Below are 13,339 nucleotides of genomic sequence, written 5' to 3' on the forward strand. Positions count from 1 at the left end.
TTTGAGCTACTCCTTATAAGACAGATATGCTTTTAATAGAAGGAGATCGTGACAAAGGCTTTCCAAGTACAAGGAACAGCATGAGCAAAATAATGGAAAATGCAAAACACCAGGAAGTCTTCACTTCTTCCCTCCAGGTTTTCAGCGATGGAGTCATCACTCTTAAGTCTGCATTTATTTTACACAATGCTAACTCTTAGGTACAATGACATTATGCCTTTTCTAGTTTTCCATGAAAGGATGTTTCACATACAAGAATGATAGCACAGGTTTGGCATTTTCAGTTGTTTGAAGAAAGAAAAGACAGGTTTAGTAATTGAAAGCCTGTCAATGAAAAGCTTCCTGCAAAGGGTTCATGTCACTTTTCCAGTTTTATTGCTCAGGATCTGTTAGCATTTTTATTATAAAACTCCATTTTCCATGGTTTCAGTAAAAATTTACTCCAGGCTGAAGCTTGGTATACCAGACATCAGCTCTGGAGCAATGGTTGTTTTACCAATTTTCCAGAAGATTGATTTAGATTGTTTTATGTTGTATGACCGTAAAAGAACAGAACAGAAAATAAAGGATTTGCTAGTTTTATATTTCTTTGTTTTGTCTGTATATTTTAACTTTTTCACTTCTGGCATTTCCTAAAGCTTCATTGAATTACAGGTAGCAGGGATTTTGCATTTCGATATGAAATTATAGTAGAGCCAACAGAAAGATTCATTTTACAATCCTCCATGCATTCAGAAACAGTATTATTACATTCAACTTAGGGAGTTTTCTATATTCCATTATCTCTAGACTATTTAAAGATAGGTACTCAATCTGTAGTATAACTGATATCAACATTCTCTTTAAAAAGCAGATTTAATGACTGCCAAGACTGTACAACTCTTGTCTATGTTCTCCAATGAGTTCAATACAGGAGTGTATCCAACATCCTAGTGTCCTTACTATTGGTCAATCAGTCAAAAAGACTTCCACTCAATGGCTTCTACAAATCAGGCACCGTGCTGAGATTTGTGGCTATTAAAGAAAACAGAAACAGTTCTTCCCTTCAAAGAGTTTACAACTGTCTGCTGACATTACGAGTTTACCTTTGTAGTGCCCTTTTTACCACATGAGCAGCAGATTTTTTTAAAAGCATGTACATTCTTTCCCTGATTTCTTCTAATTCCTTATTTGTTGGGATCTTCATCTTTGTTGAAATCCATCGTATGACTCTATATTGCCATACAGTGATAATCAGTTTTAATTATTCAGAGGCTAAAAATATCTGAGAACTCACAAGCATGCAACAAAACTGCACTAGTTACAGCAAAACAAACTTAAACTATGGAGAGGAGATTATGAACAGGGAATTAAAAGGAAAAAAAGAAAATGTAAAGTCCCTGGATCAGGGTCAGAGTTGAGTGAATACATGAGGAGCAAAGGAATAGGATCAGATCATTTTAATTTTATCTGATTAGTGCTGACATCATTCCTTTTCTTTCCTCACCTCATTTAATTTTGTAAAGAATAGAGTGTAGAGAAAAGAGAAGAAAAATTATAAGAGAATGTATGGAAGGAAGAATGCATTTAACAGTCATAACAGTGAATGGTGACTGGATGAACTCATTCAAGCAATGGAAAAAAAATCTCAGATTTGAACAATATGTTGTTTATAAGAAAAACAACTGAAAAAGCTTTACAGAGTTAAAATAAAAGATTAGAATGGAATATATTATGCTGCAGGTGAATCCTTTCTTTTTTAATTTTTTAAAGTACTATTTTATTTTTTCCCAAATACAAGTAAGATAAATTTTAGCATTTATTTTAAAACTGTGTTCCAATTTTCTCTCTCCCTCACCTCCTCCCTCCCAGAGACAGGTTATACATGTTCAATCATGCACAACGTATGTTGTGAAAGATGTCACAGACCCAAAGGGAAAAAAAAACACACAAAATTAAATATAAAAAGTGAAAAAAGTTTGCTTTAATCTGCATTCAGACTCCATCACTTCTTTCTCTGGAGGTACATAGCACTCTTCATTATTGGTCTTTTGGAGTTGTCTTATATGATTGTACTGCTGAGAATACATTCCCAGTTGATCACTCTACATTATAGCTGTTGCTGTGTATAAAATGCTCTCCTGGTTCTACTCACTTCACTTTGCATCCATTCTTGTAAGTCTTTCCAAGCTTTTATGAAATCAGCCTGCTCATCATTTCATATAACACAGTAACATTCCATTGTAATTCATGTGAATCTTAAAAAATAAAACAAAACAGGCTGACAATAATGATCTTAGACAAGGCAACAGTGAAAACAGACTATGAAAAGAGATAGGCAGAGAAATTGTGGAAAAAGAAATAGAATCATATATATGTATATATACACATATGTATATGTATGTATATGCACACACACATACAATGAATGACAATGCATCCAATTACCTGAAGGAAAAGCTAATTGAAAATTGGAGAGAAATAGCAAAATAGTTGAGACTTTTAGCTACAATCGCTGCCTGAATGGCACCCAGCTCCCACTCAAACAAAACTCTAAAATTTGCACCAGACTGACTAATGGTCAAGAAATCCAATGAGAAATTACAGTAAATTGTTTCTTCCACCATGTAAGTGAAGAGTCATCCAGAAATCCAAATAAGAGAGGGGACCATTAGCAAATCCTGCCCCAGGACAGGCAAAAAATCAATTGCCTCACAGCAGGATCAAAACTGAGGCTGAGACACTTCCCTGTCCTTGGGCTCCCAAGAAAAAGCCTCAGTGTTGAATTGGAATTGTTGCAATGAGATCAAATCAGGACTGGATAGTCCCAGGCATTCAGCTCTATGGTCTCTAGAAGATTAAAAAAAGTTCCTGAAGAACCAGAACTCTGAACCACGGAAATCCATGAATGCCTAAAACTAGGGAGTCAAAAGCCACCTAAATATCTGGGGTACCTAGAGTGAGACCCAAGCAGAACCACTACCATAACCAAACATGCAGCATGAACTTGGGGTGTGGGTTACAGAGCCTGACTTTGGCATAATGCTTCAGTTCAGGAACTCAGGCTGAAGAGATAAATAAAACCAAGAAGACTTCAACCAGTATTAAATCAAATCAAAACAAAACAAGCAAGAATTCTTAAATCTTACTAACAACACAAAAAGGAATAGATGACAATTTTTTTAAAATTGAAAATGACATAAAACCTGGACGAAGAGCTAACAATATAGATGACAGGATTCAAATAGATATTAAGAGAACTTTCATGAAATGAATGGCTTTCAAGGATTCCGAAAAAACAAACAAACGTAAAAAAAACAGGGCTAAGGAAAAGCTTTGAAATGGAAGCATGATCAGTGCTTTCCCTCCAAGACTATTTCCCACCTGTTCTGTATTTATCTTGTCCTACTGATTCAATGATTTTGGTATTTTTCTTATTCCAATGTAACCCCCTTGAGTACAGAGACTATATCACCGTTTTCTCTTTTTCTTTCTGGTATCTACATTCATCATGGGGTCAGACACATAATATGTGCTCAAGAAATCCATGCTCATGAGGTCATTTAAGGCAGGAGCTTTTTGTGGTGATTGTTAAGATTGTATTTTGATAGTCACTTAAAAGTGATTATACAGTGAAATACATAAAGTTGCTGTTGCATCAGCATTATAAAATGTTGTGACATGGATTCTTGTCACACCAGAAACATTCAATGAAGACACCTTTAGATTCACTAGTTACCTGTGTTAGCATTAGCTTTTCAAAGCAGCTAAAAAAGAAAAGATCTTTCAAATATATCTAGAATGCTTTAATTTTTAAATGAATGACACACTCAAAATATCACAGTAGTCATATTCAATTCCATTTCATTTTAAATGTTGATTGAAAATTCAGTGAAGCTCATTGAATATTCAGATAAATTTTACAAGGGACACAGTATTGGAATGAACTTTTCTAGGAGATTTTCACCAGTATTTTTGATTTTACACAGCATGAATCCTCAGTATGGACTTCTGTAATTGAGGAACCATTTAACACTAGTGGTTTATTGAAGGAAATGATCTCTGGAGTTAAGTAATAGCTAATAGAATTCTATTCTTTGGCCATTGCTTCTTATGTGCTGCATGATTAAATCCTCTAGAGTTCAAACTTTTGAACCATTCAATCACCTCACCAGTGGGTGCCCTGAACTTAAAGGCTGAAGAAGCAGAGCATTCTAATTAGAGGCTTAGCCCATTAGTCCTTTTTCATTCTAGGATGTTTGAGGAATCCCCCTTCAGTTATTCTATATGTTTATTTCTCTTTTTCGAGGGTTCAGAGAATTATTTTATGCAACAGAATGAAAAATTGCACTCTATGCTAAGGGAGACCATATCCAGAAGAGTTTGTCCTATTATCTTAGTGGTAATCATTTTTTATATAGATTTATTTTGAGGACTTGGAGAATAATTGAGAGAATTTAAGTCTATATAATAATTTAATTTTTCTTTTTTTAACTTTAGCAGATCAATGTAGCTAGAAAAGAAAAATTGCATGAAAGATATGGATCTATAATAATGTCATTTTTAAAAGTATATGCAACTATAGATACAATTTGTATTCAGTCAAAACACATTTTTTATTAAGCACTTATGTGCCAGCTTTGTGCTAAATGGTGGGGGCAGTTTGTCTATGTGGTTCAAGCATGTTGTATAGAGTAGGTGCTTAATAAATTCTGGTAGAATCCCTCTTAATCTCTGTTTTCTGGCTTCCCTGACTTGCTTCAAGTCTCAGCTAAAATACTACCTTCTATAAGAAGGCTTTTCTGATTTTCCTTAATGCTAGGACCTTCTGTCTGTTCGTTATTACTTATTTATCCTGTACATGTCATGTTTATTTCTAGTTGGGTGTCAGTTGTTTGCCCCACAGACTGAATCACATTGGAACAGGAACTCTTCTTGCCTATCCTTAGATTGCTAGGGTTTAACATAGTGCCTGGCATATAATAGATTCTTAATAACTGCTTGTTGATTTTTAAAATCCTAGCTACCCATTCAATTTATGTTCAAGACAATGATATTTGATGACTTATCCTCATTCAGGGAAAAAATAATGTTCCTTTATACAATTTGGTTATTTCTGATACTGAGATGATCACATGAATTGGGATTTAAAAATATGAATGTAGTAATTTTCTTTAATTTCATGAAGAATTTCAGAGTTGGGACTGCTGTTAGAGATCCTCTCATCTATCTGCTGTTTGAACAAGAATCTCTTTTGTCATACGTCCTTGATAAGTGGTAATTCAGTCTTTGCTTAAAAATATTAAATTAAGGGGATCTTTGTTACCTCCTCAAGTAGCCAATGTCACTTTTGCATGGCTTCAATTATAAGGAACATTTTTCATGCCATTAAACTCAAGCTTGCAACTTCCACCATTCATTCCTTATTCTCTATACCAAATGGAACAAATCCAATATCTTTTTCACATGACAGTGCTACAAATAATTAAATACAGCTGTTCTGTCTGCCTAAATCTTTTCTTTCCTGGCCATTAGTACCCATTTCCTTCAACTGGTCCTTCTCGGACATTGTCTTTAGACCTCTCTCCATCTTGGTTGCCCAACTATGAACTAACTCCAATTTTTCATTTCTAAAATGTGGTGTTGAGAACCGAACATAAAATTTTAGTCATGGATTAGACAAAGCAAAGTACAATGAATCAACCCCTCCCTAATTATGGTTCTTCCCTTCTTTTAATTTAGTTTAAGATATTATGACTTTTTAGTTTATTGCAATGCCACATAGTTGCACTCATAGTATACTAATATCTACAAAATCTTTTCCATAGGAACTTCTTTCTAGCCACATCTACCCCTTTCTTATACATTGAAATTAATTTTTTGAAAAAGATAAATTTTATTCATCCCTACTGATATCCATCTTATTAGAGCTGATCCACCATTTTAATCCATTAATATCTATTTGAATCCTGTCATCTATATTGTTAGCTCTTCGTCCAGGTTTTATGTCATTTTCAGTTTTAAAAAAAATTGTCATCTATTCCTTTTTGTGTTGTTAGTAAGATTTAAGAAAGATCATTAAAGGCTTTGCTGAAATATTTTTTTCCTTGACAAATTCTTTTTTTAATTAATAAATTTATTTTTAGTTTTTAACATTCATTTCCATATGATTTTGAATTTTAAATTTTCTTCCCTTACCTCCTCTACCCCCTCCATAAGATGGAGTGCAATCTGATATAAGCTCTACATATGCATTCATATTAAACATATTTTCACATTAATCATATTGTAAAGAAAAATTAGAACCAAATGGGAGGAACCACAGGAGAGAAGAAATAAAACAAAATAACAACAAAAAGATAGCAAATAGTATGTTTCTATCTGCATTCAGACTCTAAAGTTCTTTTTCTGGATAGGGAGAGCATTTTCCATCATGAATCTTTTGGAGTTGTCTTGCACTGCTGAGAAGACGTAAGTCTATCAAAGTTAGTCATCACACAGTATGGCTTTTACTGTGTACAATGTTCTCCTGGTTCTGTTCGCTTCACTTAGCATTAGTTCATATAAGTCTTTCCAGGTATTTCTGAAGTCCTCCTGCTCATCGTTTCTTATAGCACAATAGCATTCCATTACATTCATGTACAACAACTTGTTGAGCCATTCTCCAATTGATATCCGTCCTCTCAATTTTCAATTCTTTGCCAACACAAAAAGAGCTGACTTTCTTGAAATCCTGATCATATACATGTGTGTGTGTGTGTGTGTGTGTGTGTGTGTGTGTGTATACACACATTCCCTTGATTTACCAGTAAGCAATAACAGAATTGAACTTTGGCATAACCTGTTCATGATAAACCCCTCCTGATTCCTTTTGTCATCACTTTTTTCCCTATTTCCAAATGGTCACAGACTACCCCTTAACAACATAAGTGAAAATTTTTCCAGGAACCAATACTTACTGGCTTACAGTTTTCGCGTACCACTTCTTTCTCTTAAAAAAAATGAAGACATTTATTTAGTCCTGTAATACCACTCCCATTTTCTCAATACAAGTTCACCAATCCCACTTACCAGTGTATGTTAAGTAGAAATAAATCTCTTATGTTCACCTTCTTTAAATCATAGAATCAGAAAGTTGATTTTGTAAAGGTGTTTAATCCAAGTCCAGAAGAATCATTATATCATATAATTTATTTCACACACACACACGCAGAGCTCCCTTGATTAACTTGAAAGAGGATATCCAGATTTCATTAGGATAAAAAATGCTTCATGGTAAGCAAAGAAACATTGAACCGATGTGTGAATCGTGCAGGTTTGTGTACAGAAACAGAATTTATAATGGCATCCATGATTATTCAATGAGATGGTGGAAAGTGTTCATAACTTGGATAGCTAGACATAATGAATAAGTGTCTTAGAATTTGTTAACAGGAGTTTGTTATCCTTTGTAATCTAACAAACAACAAATCTTTGTTAAAGATATGAATTCCAATACATCCTTGAGTATTCAATAGTTTAGCTATATGTGGAACACTGCATCATTAAACATAAACTAGACATAGCTGTTGCCTACCACAACCTAGATGTAACATTGATCTATACATTTAGAAGAACATCAATAATCTCCAGACTATATGGAATGGAAAAAAATTGGGAATGGGAGGAGGTATGTGTCTTTTATGTTATTCTGCCTGCTACTGGAGTTATCCTGAAGATGCTTAAGAAGTCATTTTTATTTGCCTAACCAACAGTTCTTTAAACACTAAAGTACAAAAGAATTACAGCCTCAGGCTGTTTCTACTTGAGAACCATCAAAAAACCTGAGGAAAAATGATTATTGCAGTAGCAACGTTGTTCAATCATTTTTCAGTTGTGTCTGACTGTGACCCCATTTGGAATTTCCTTGGCAAAGACATTGGATTGGTTTGCCATTTCCTTCTCCAATTCATTTTACAGATAAGAAACTGAGCCAAATAGGGTTAAATGACTTGCCCAGGGTCACATAGCTAGTGTCTAAGGCCAAATTTGGACTCAAGAAGATGAGTCTTTCTGACTCCAGACTTAGATCTCTATATACTGCATCACATTGCTGCCCCATTGTAGTAGCAACAATGATGATGACGATGATGTTTCTGTCTCATAAAAAGCATTCAATATAAGAGAGGAATGAAATGATAGCAAATGGTTATACTGACAGCAATAAATTACACGTGTATGATGCTTTAACGTTTGCAAAGTACTTTGTAGTACATTTGTTGAATTAAATTATTTCTGGTTATCCGTTCTATGAGGAAGATCTTTGCCAGAGGTTTGTATTAAAAATAAATGCATTGTACCTTTGAGTTCCTACTGTATTCTATTGTGAATGTGAACTTATTTATAACATTATCATTATTATCAACAAGAAACATGAATACAGTGGTTGTTCTGTGTAAGGCACCTTGCTAGGTGCTATTATGAAATTGAATAAATACTGATATTTTTAAGGATCAGAGGGAATGTATTTTTCTACTCTGTTGTTATCAGTAGTGCAATAAGTTAGTAACATCTGATATAGAATTCTATTTCATTTGAACTTGTGCTAAAAAATGTCCCAGGAGTTCCTAGAAACCTGTAAGAATTACCTGGATTTAACAGAAATGTAGTTCAAATGTAGGGTAGAAATAAATTGCTTAGTAGACTGAATTACGATGTATGACGTGTAGCTTATTTTATTTTAATAACTCTGTATGGCTCATTTTTTCTAATATTTCCTCTTTCCCACTTTCAGCTCTAAGGGACAATAGGATTGAGCTGGTTCGAGCTACATGGCATGAATTGAGTATCAGCGTCAGTGATGTGTCTCTCTCAGATGAAGGACAATATACCTGTTCTTTATTTACTATGCCTGTCAAAACTTCCAAGGCTTTTCTCACTGTACTAGGTAAGTGCAATTGACTAAGGATACCTAAGTAATATACCAGAGAAATGAGTACTGTTATAGTTCAGACCTCACAAATCTGTAAAAATTATTTTGAGGACCATTTTCATGGATTTTTCTTTGTAGAGCTCAAACTCAGAGACCCGTTCTTTTCTTGTCTTTCATTTAATGTTGGTTGTATTTGATAGGCATCATTATTAGGAAAGGACAAGATTGTGATTTATAAAACTGGTTAATAGGACTTTGCTCCTGAACAACTGTATTAAAAGGAGTGGGTAAACATCTTTACTCTTGCTGTGACAACAGGAGTCACATTTGAAAGCAAGTGTTTTTTTTTTTTTAAAGAGCCTCCCATTTTCCTGATGCTTTCTCCTTAATTATATACTTCCCAAAGTAATTCTCCAGATTTGTTTCTTCTGCAGTATACATTGTCAGTTGTATTTGCAGCTTGCTGCCTCTTTTATGCTTCATTCTCTAAATGTTGTGCTGTTTTCTCAAAGGTTAAAGTGACACACACAGAAAGCAATCCATTCACAGAGATGCCTAGGAAATAAAGTTTCAGTGCTGAGTTCTCTCTGATTCCATGAATGTCACTTGCCCAATCAGCTGAAATTGCTACAGTTCATTGAAACACACCTGTGTACTGAACAAGTTATATGATTTTAAAGATTGATTTTTTTTGTCCCTGAGCTCGCCTTCCTTTTTGGATAGATAAAGGCTGAATGTTGCATTTAAAGGGACTAATGCATGCTGTTCTTTTGGCTGGGAATATTAAAGTTAATCCAGCTAGAGAATTGGTTTTGTGCATAGGATATGAAATATGTTTCTTTTCGAGTCCCACTGAGACTATTTTATAAAAATCTTCAGAAGCTTGCCATTAAGGACGAAAAAATACCCACTAAAAATGGAGTATTTTGGATAACAACTGCCTAAGGTTAATGTATTTTTCTGTAGAGAGCTACCTTGAGGTACCAAGAATAGATGACTGAATTCAGCTTATTAAATGGTAGTAAGACATAGATGAAAAGGCACTTTTCACTGTCAAGCCAAAAAATGGAAAGAAAGAAACATAACCAATACCTACTAATCAGGATAGTTTGATATGTTTCGCTTCTTTTCTAGTGTTTATTTTGTCCTCTTTCCTGCCCCCAATGTGTAGGAGCTTTCCTATATCTTTTTTCAACTATTTAGAGTATGTGATTCTATGACAGCTTGGCTTTATCACCACTTTTGGAGGACGATATTTTCAAAATTCTCAATGATTTCCTTAAATGTTCACAGCCTACTAAAAATAATATGTGCTCCCTTTGTAGTCACAAGTTGAGCATTATTGTACATAAATCTTGTGACTAATCACAATTTTGCTTTGGCATTTTCACATATGGGTATCATGAAAGATAATGAATCAATATAATTCAGGGGGAAAAGTATGACTGCATTTCTAGGGAAAGCTACAGTAGGGTAAATTGGTCCTTATGTGGGTCATTCTGTTAGCATCTTTTTGTGAAGAACCTGCATTTAGAAATATCTTTTTAGAACCAAATTCTTCCTAAAATGATAACTATTTTGAAATTTCTTCTACTACAGAATTGTTTATGTTATGTTTCCATCAAAAGGCTTGGTGGCTTGTCCATTGCCAGTCAGTCAATAGACATTCATTAATCATCTTCTATATTACAAGCATTGTGATAAACACTAGGGATCAAAGACAAAAAGGTCAAGTCATCCTGCTCTCAAGGAACTCAGAGTTTACTGGAGGAGAAAACATGAAAACAGCTATATACAAATAAGCTGTATACTGGAAAAGCAGAAATATCAACAGAAGGAAGAGATCAGAGACAGCTAGGTGGTGCAATGGATAGACTGAAGGGTCTGGAGTCAGGAAGACAAAACACTTACTATATGTGTGACCCTGGGCAAATCACTTAATCTCTGTTTCCATTTCCTCAAGCATAAAATGGGGCTATAATAGAACCTACATATTATTGTGAAGATCAAATAATATAATATTTATAACATGGTAGGTACAATAAATAAGTGTTCACTTGTTCCCTCAAATCAAGCTAGATAGAGAAATACTTCTACAGAAGATGTGATTGTAGGTGAAATTTGAAGGAAGTGAAGGGGGTGGAGATGAGAAGGGAAAGAATTCTAAATAAGGAGGACAGCCAAGAAAAATGACCAGAGTTGGGGGATTATATCCATGGAAGAAAAATAAGGAAGCCAGTCATGGGAGAAGGTATTTTTCCACACTGGGAAGTCCCTTTGCTTTCTAGGATCACAGGCCCAGGACCAAAAACAAAGTTTTCATTGAATCAGAATGGGAAAAATATAACACAGCGTATTCTTGAGTTTAGAAAAAAAATTCAAAAAATCTTGGTCTTCCTCATACGAGTTCTTTAATTAATAGTACTAGAATCATAGATCTTGACTGGAAGGAACTTCAGATGTTTCATAATCTAATTCCCTCATTTTACAGATGAAATGAATGAAACCCAGGGAGGTTGTGCAGAATCAAAGTCAGAACCCAAATTCTCCGATCCCAAAGCCAGTGTTCTGTCCTCTATACCGCACTGTTACTTAGATTGTTTCAAGGAAACAAAAAAAGATTCGAATTTACAAAACTATTTTTTATCTATTTTATGCCCTTTGTCATGATAGCCACTTTGAACTGAACATATTAACATTATTCCAGGCAGAATTGGATTTAAGATAAAATTATGTTTTACACATTGTTAAAAACCACCTTAGTAACAATCCAAAATGATTTAGATCAACTATTTAGTTTATGCATACTCTGTGACATTCATTTTATTACTCTTGATTGGGTTGTTACCCATTCATAAAATATAGAGCTAATTATGGTACATAAAACTCTTAGGCACTCTTGGCAGCTGACCTAGTTTAGCTTTGTTCCTGTCAACGTTGGTCCAAGTCTCACAGGAATGAATTGACAATACCAGATATGTTTTTCTTTAATATATTTGTTTGCTTGTGTGTTAGGTGTTCCTGAGAAGCCTCAGATCAGTGGATTTTCATCACCAGTTATGGAAGGAGACTTGATGCAACTAACCTGCAAAACTTCTGGAAGTAAACCTGCAGCTGATATCAGGTGGTTTAAAAATGACAAAGAGATTAAAGGTAAGAAAAGGGAAATGCGGCTGCGTTGTGTGTTTCAATCTGAAACGGAATGCTGAAGGACTGAATTTGAAATTTGTTTTTAAGTTTCCTTTTGTGTCAAACATATATTAAAGAAGATTCAACCAAGTCCCTCCATTTAGTGTGATGGAAAGTTGGACAATAGATCATCAAATTGCTGTTTGCTGATTTTTTCAGAAACAACATGAAGTTCTCCATGTTTGACCAAAAAAGTGGAAATTTCATAAACCCGTGAAAATTTGGAGAGATGCTGGGCAGATCACATTCTTCACCAATATGTGATAGAATGCTCTAACCCAAGGATTAAGTATAACTGAATTGTCCTTCATTTGTTCTTGGCCAGTGATTTCAGTCATGGCTGACTCTTTGGGACCTCATTTGAAGTTTTCTTGGTGAGGCCAGATTTGAACTTATGAAGATGAGTCTTCCTGACTTCAGACTGGGCACTCAATCCATTGCCACCTCGTTGCCTTGTCTTTCATTTACCATAGTTTTTAAAATATACACACATTAAAATGTATATATTTTTGTGTTTATTTCTACATAAGCATTTTCCAGTATTTTTGCTCTTGTTGTTGTTAACCTAAGCGTAGGTTGTGAGACAGAGGACTCTACTCTCCAAAATTCAGAGAATATGAGATTGGAGTTACATATATATTAAAATTCCCTAAGCATTTGCTTATACAAAGGATCAAGAATTGTTCCCTAAAATGAGAGCGAAAAAATGTGTTTCTTTCCAATTATTACCACTTTTTAGTATACTTGGAAATATAAGGTGAACCCTTATACCACTAGTTATATGTTAATTATTGTTTAGGGCAAGCAGATCAACTCTCCCAATTACAGATAATTGAGACAAATACAAATACCTCATAATTATATTTTATCCCTAAAAAGTATTTTTAATTAAAGTAACATTATAGTATTTTAGCATTATACCAATCCTCATCTTCATTAAAAAAAACAGTTAAAGTTATGGTACAGACCTTTTTTTTTAAGCAAAACATGGAGGCATATATTAAGTATGAAGACAGACAATGTAGACACTCAGGAAGTAGTGTTATGTAAGTATTGATGAACTAGTGAGGAAATAGCACAACATGGTAGCCATAAATAGCTCTGCTTTGAAAAACCTCTGAAAAAAAAAAAGAGCTCAGTTCACTACCTGCTCCTATAAATTTATCTTTGCAGGACTCTTGGGTTCAATAGTAGCCTTGTATCTGCTTCCCTTATGGCAAAAACCTCAATACAATCTTTCTATGTTTCTCTTCTTCATGA

The 13,339-nt window shown here is 34.4% G+C and overlaps 1 protein-coding gene across 3 annotated transcripts in view; it reads left to right on the forward strand.

Moving 5' to 3' along the window:
• CADM2 (cell adhesion molecule 2) overlaps nt 1-13,339 on the forward strand; it is a 1,349,490-nt gene that overhangs the window by 1,117,383 nt on the left and 218,768 nt on the right. For all 3 annotated transcript variants that reach the window (XM_072621637.1, XM_072621640.1, XM_072621639.1), the window contains exons 3-4: nt 8,753-8,905; nt 11,906-12,043. In XM_072621637.1, coding sequence (XP_072477738.1) covers nt 8,753-8,905; nt 11,906-12,043 — 291 coding nt within the window. The remainder of the gene's footprint in view (nt 1-8,752; nt 8,906-11,905; nt 12,044-13,339) is intronic.

This window comes from Notamacropus eugenii, chromosome 6 (genome assembly GCF_028372415.1).
Source record: "Notamacropus eugenii isolate mMacEug1 chromosome 6, mMacEug1.pri_v2, whole genome shotgun sequence".
In the NCBI taxonomy this organism is placed as follows: Eukaryota; Metazoa; Chordata; class Mammalia; order Diprotodontia; family Macropodidae; genus Notamacropus; species Notamacropus eugenii.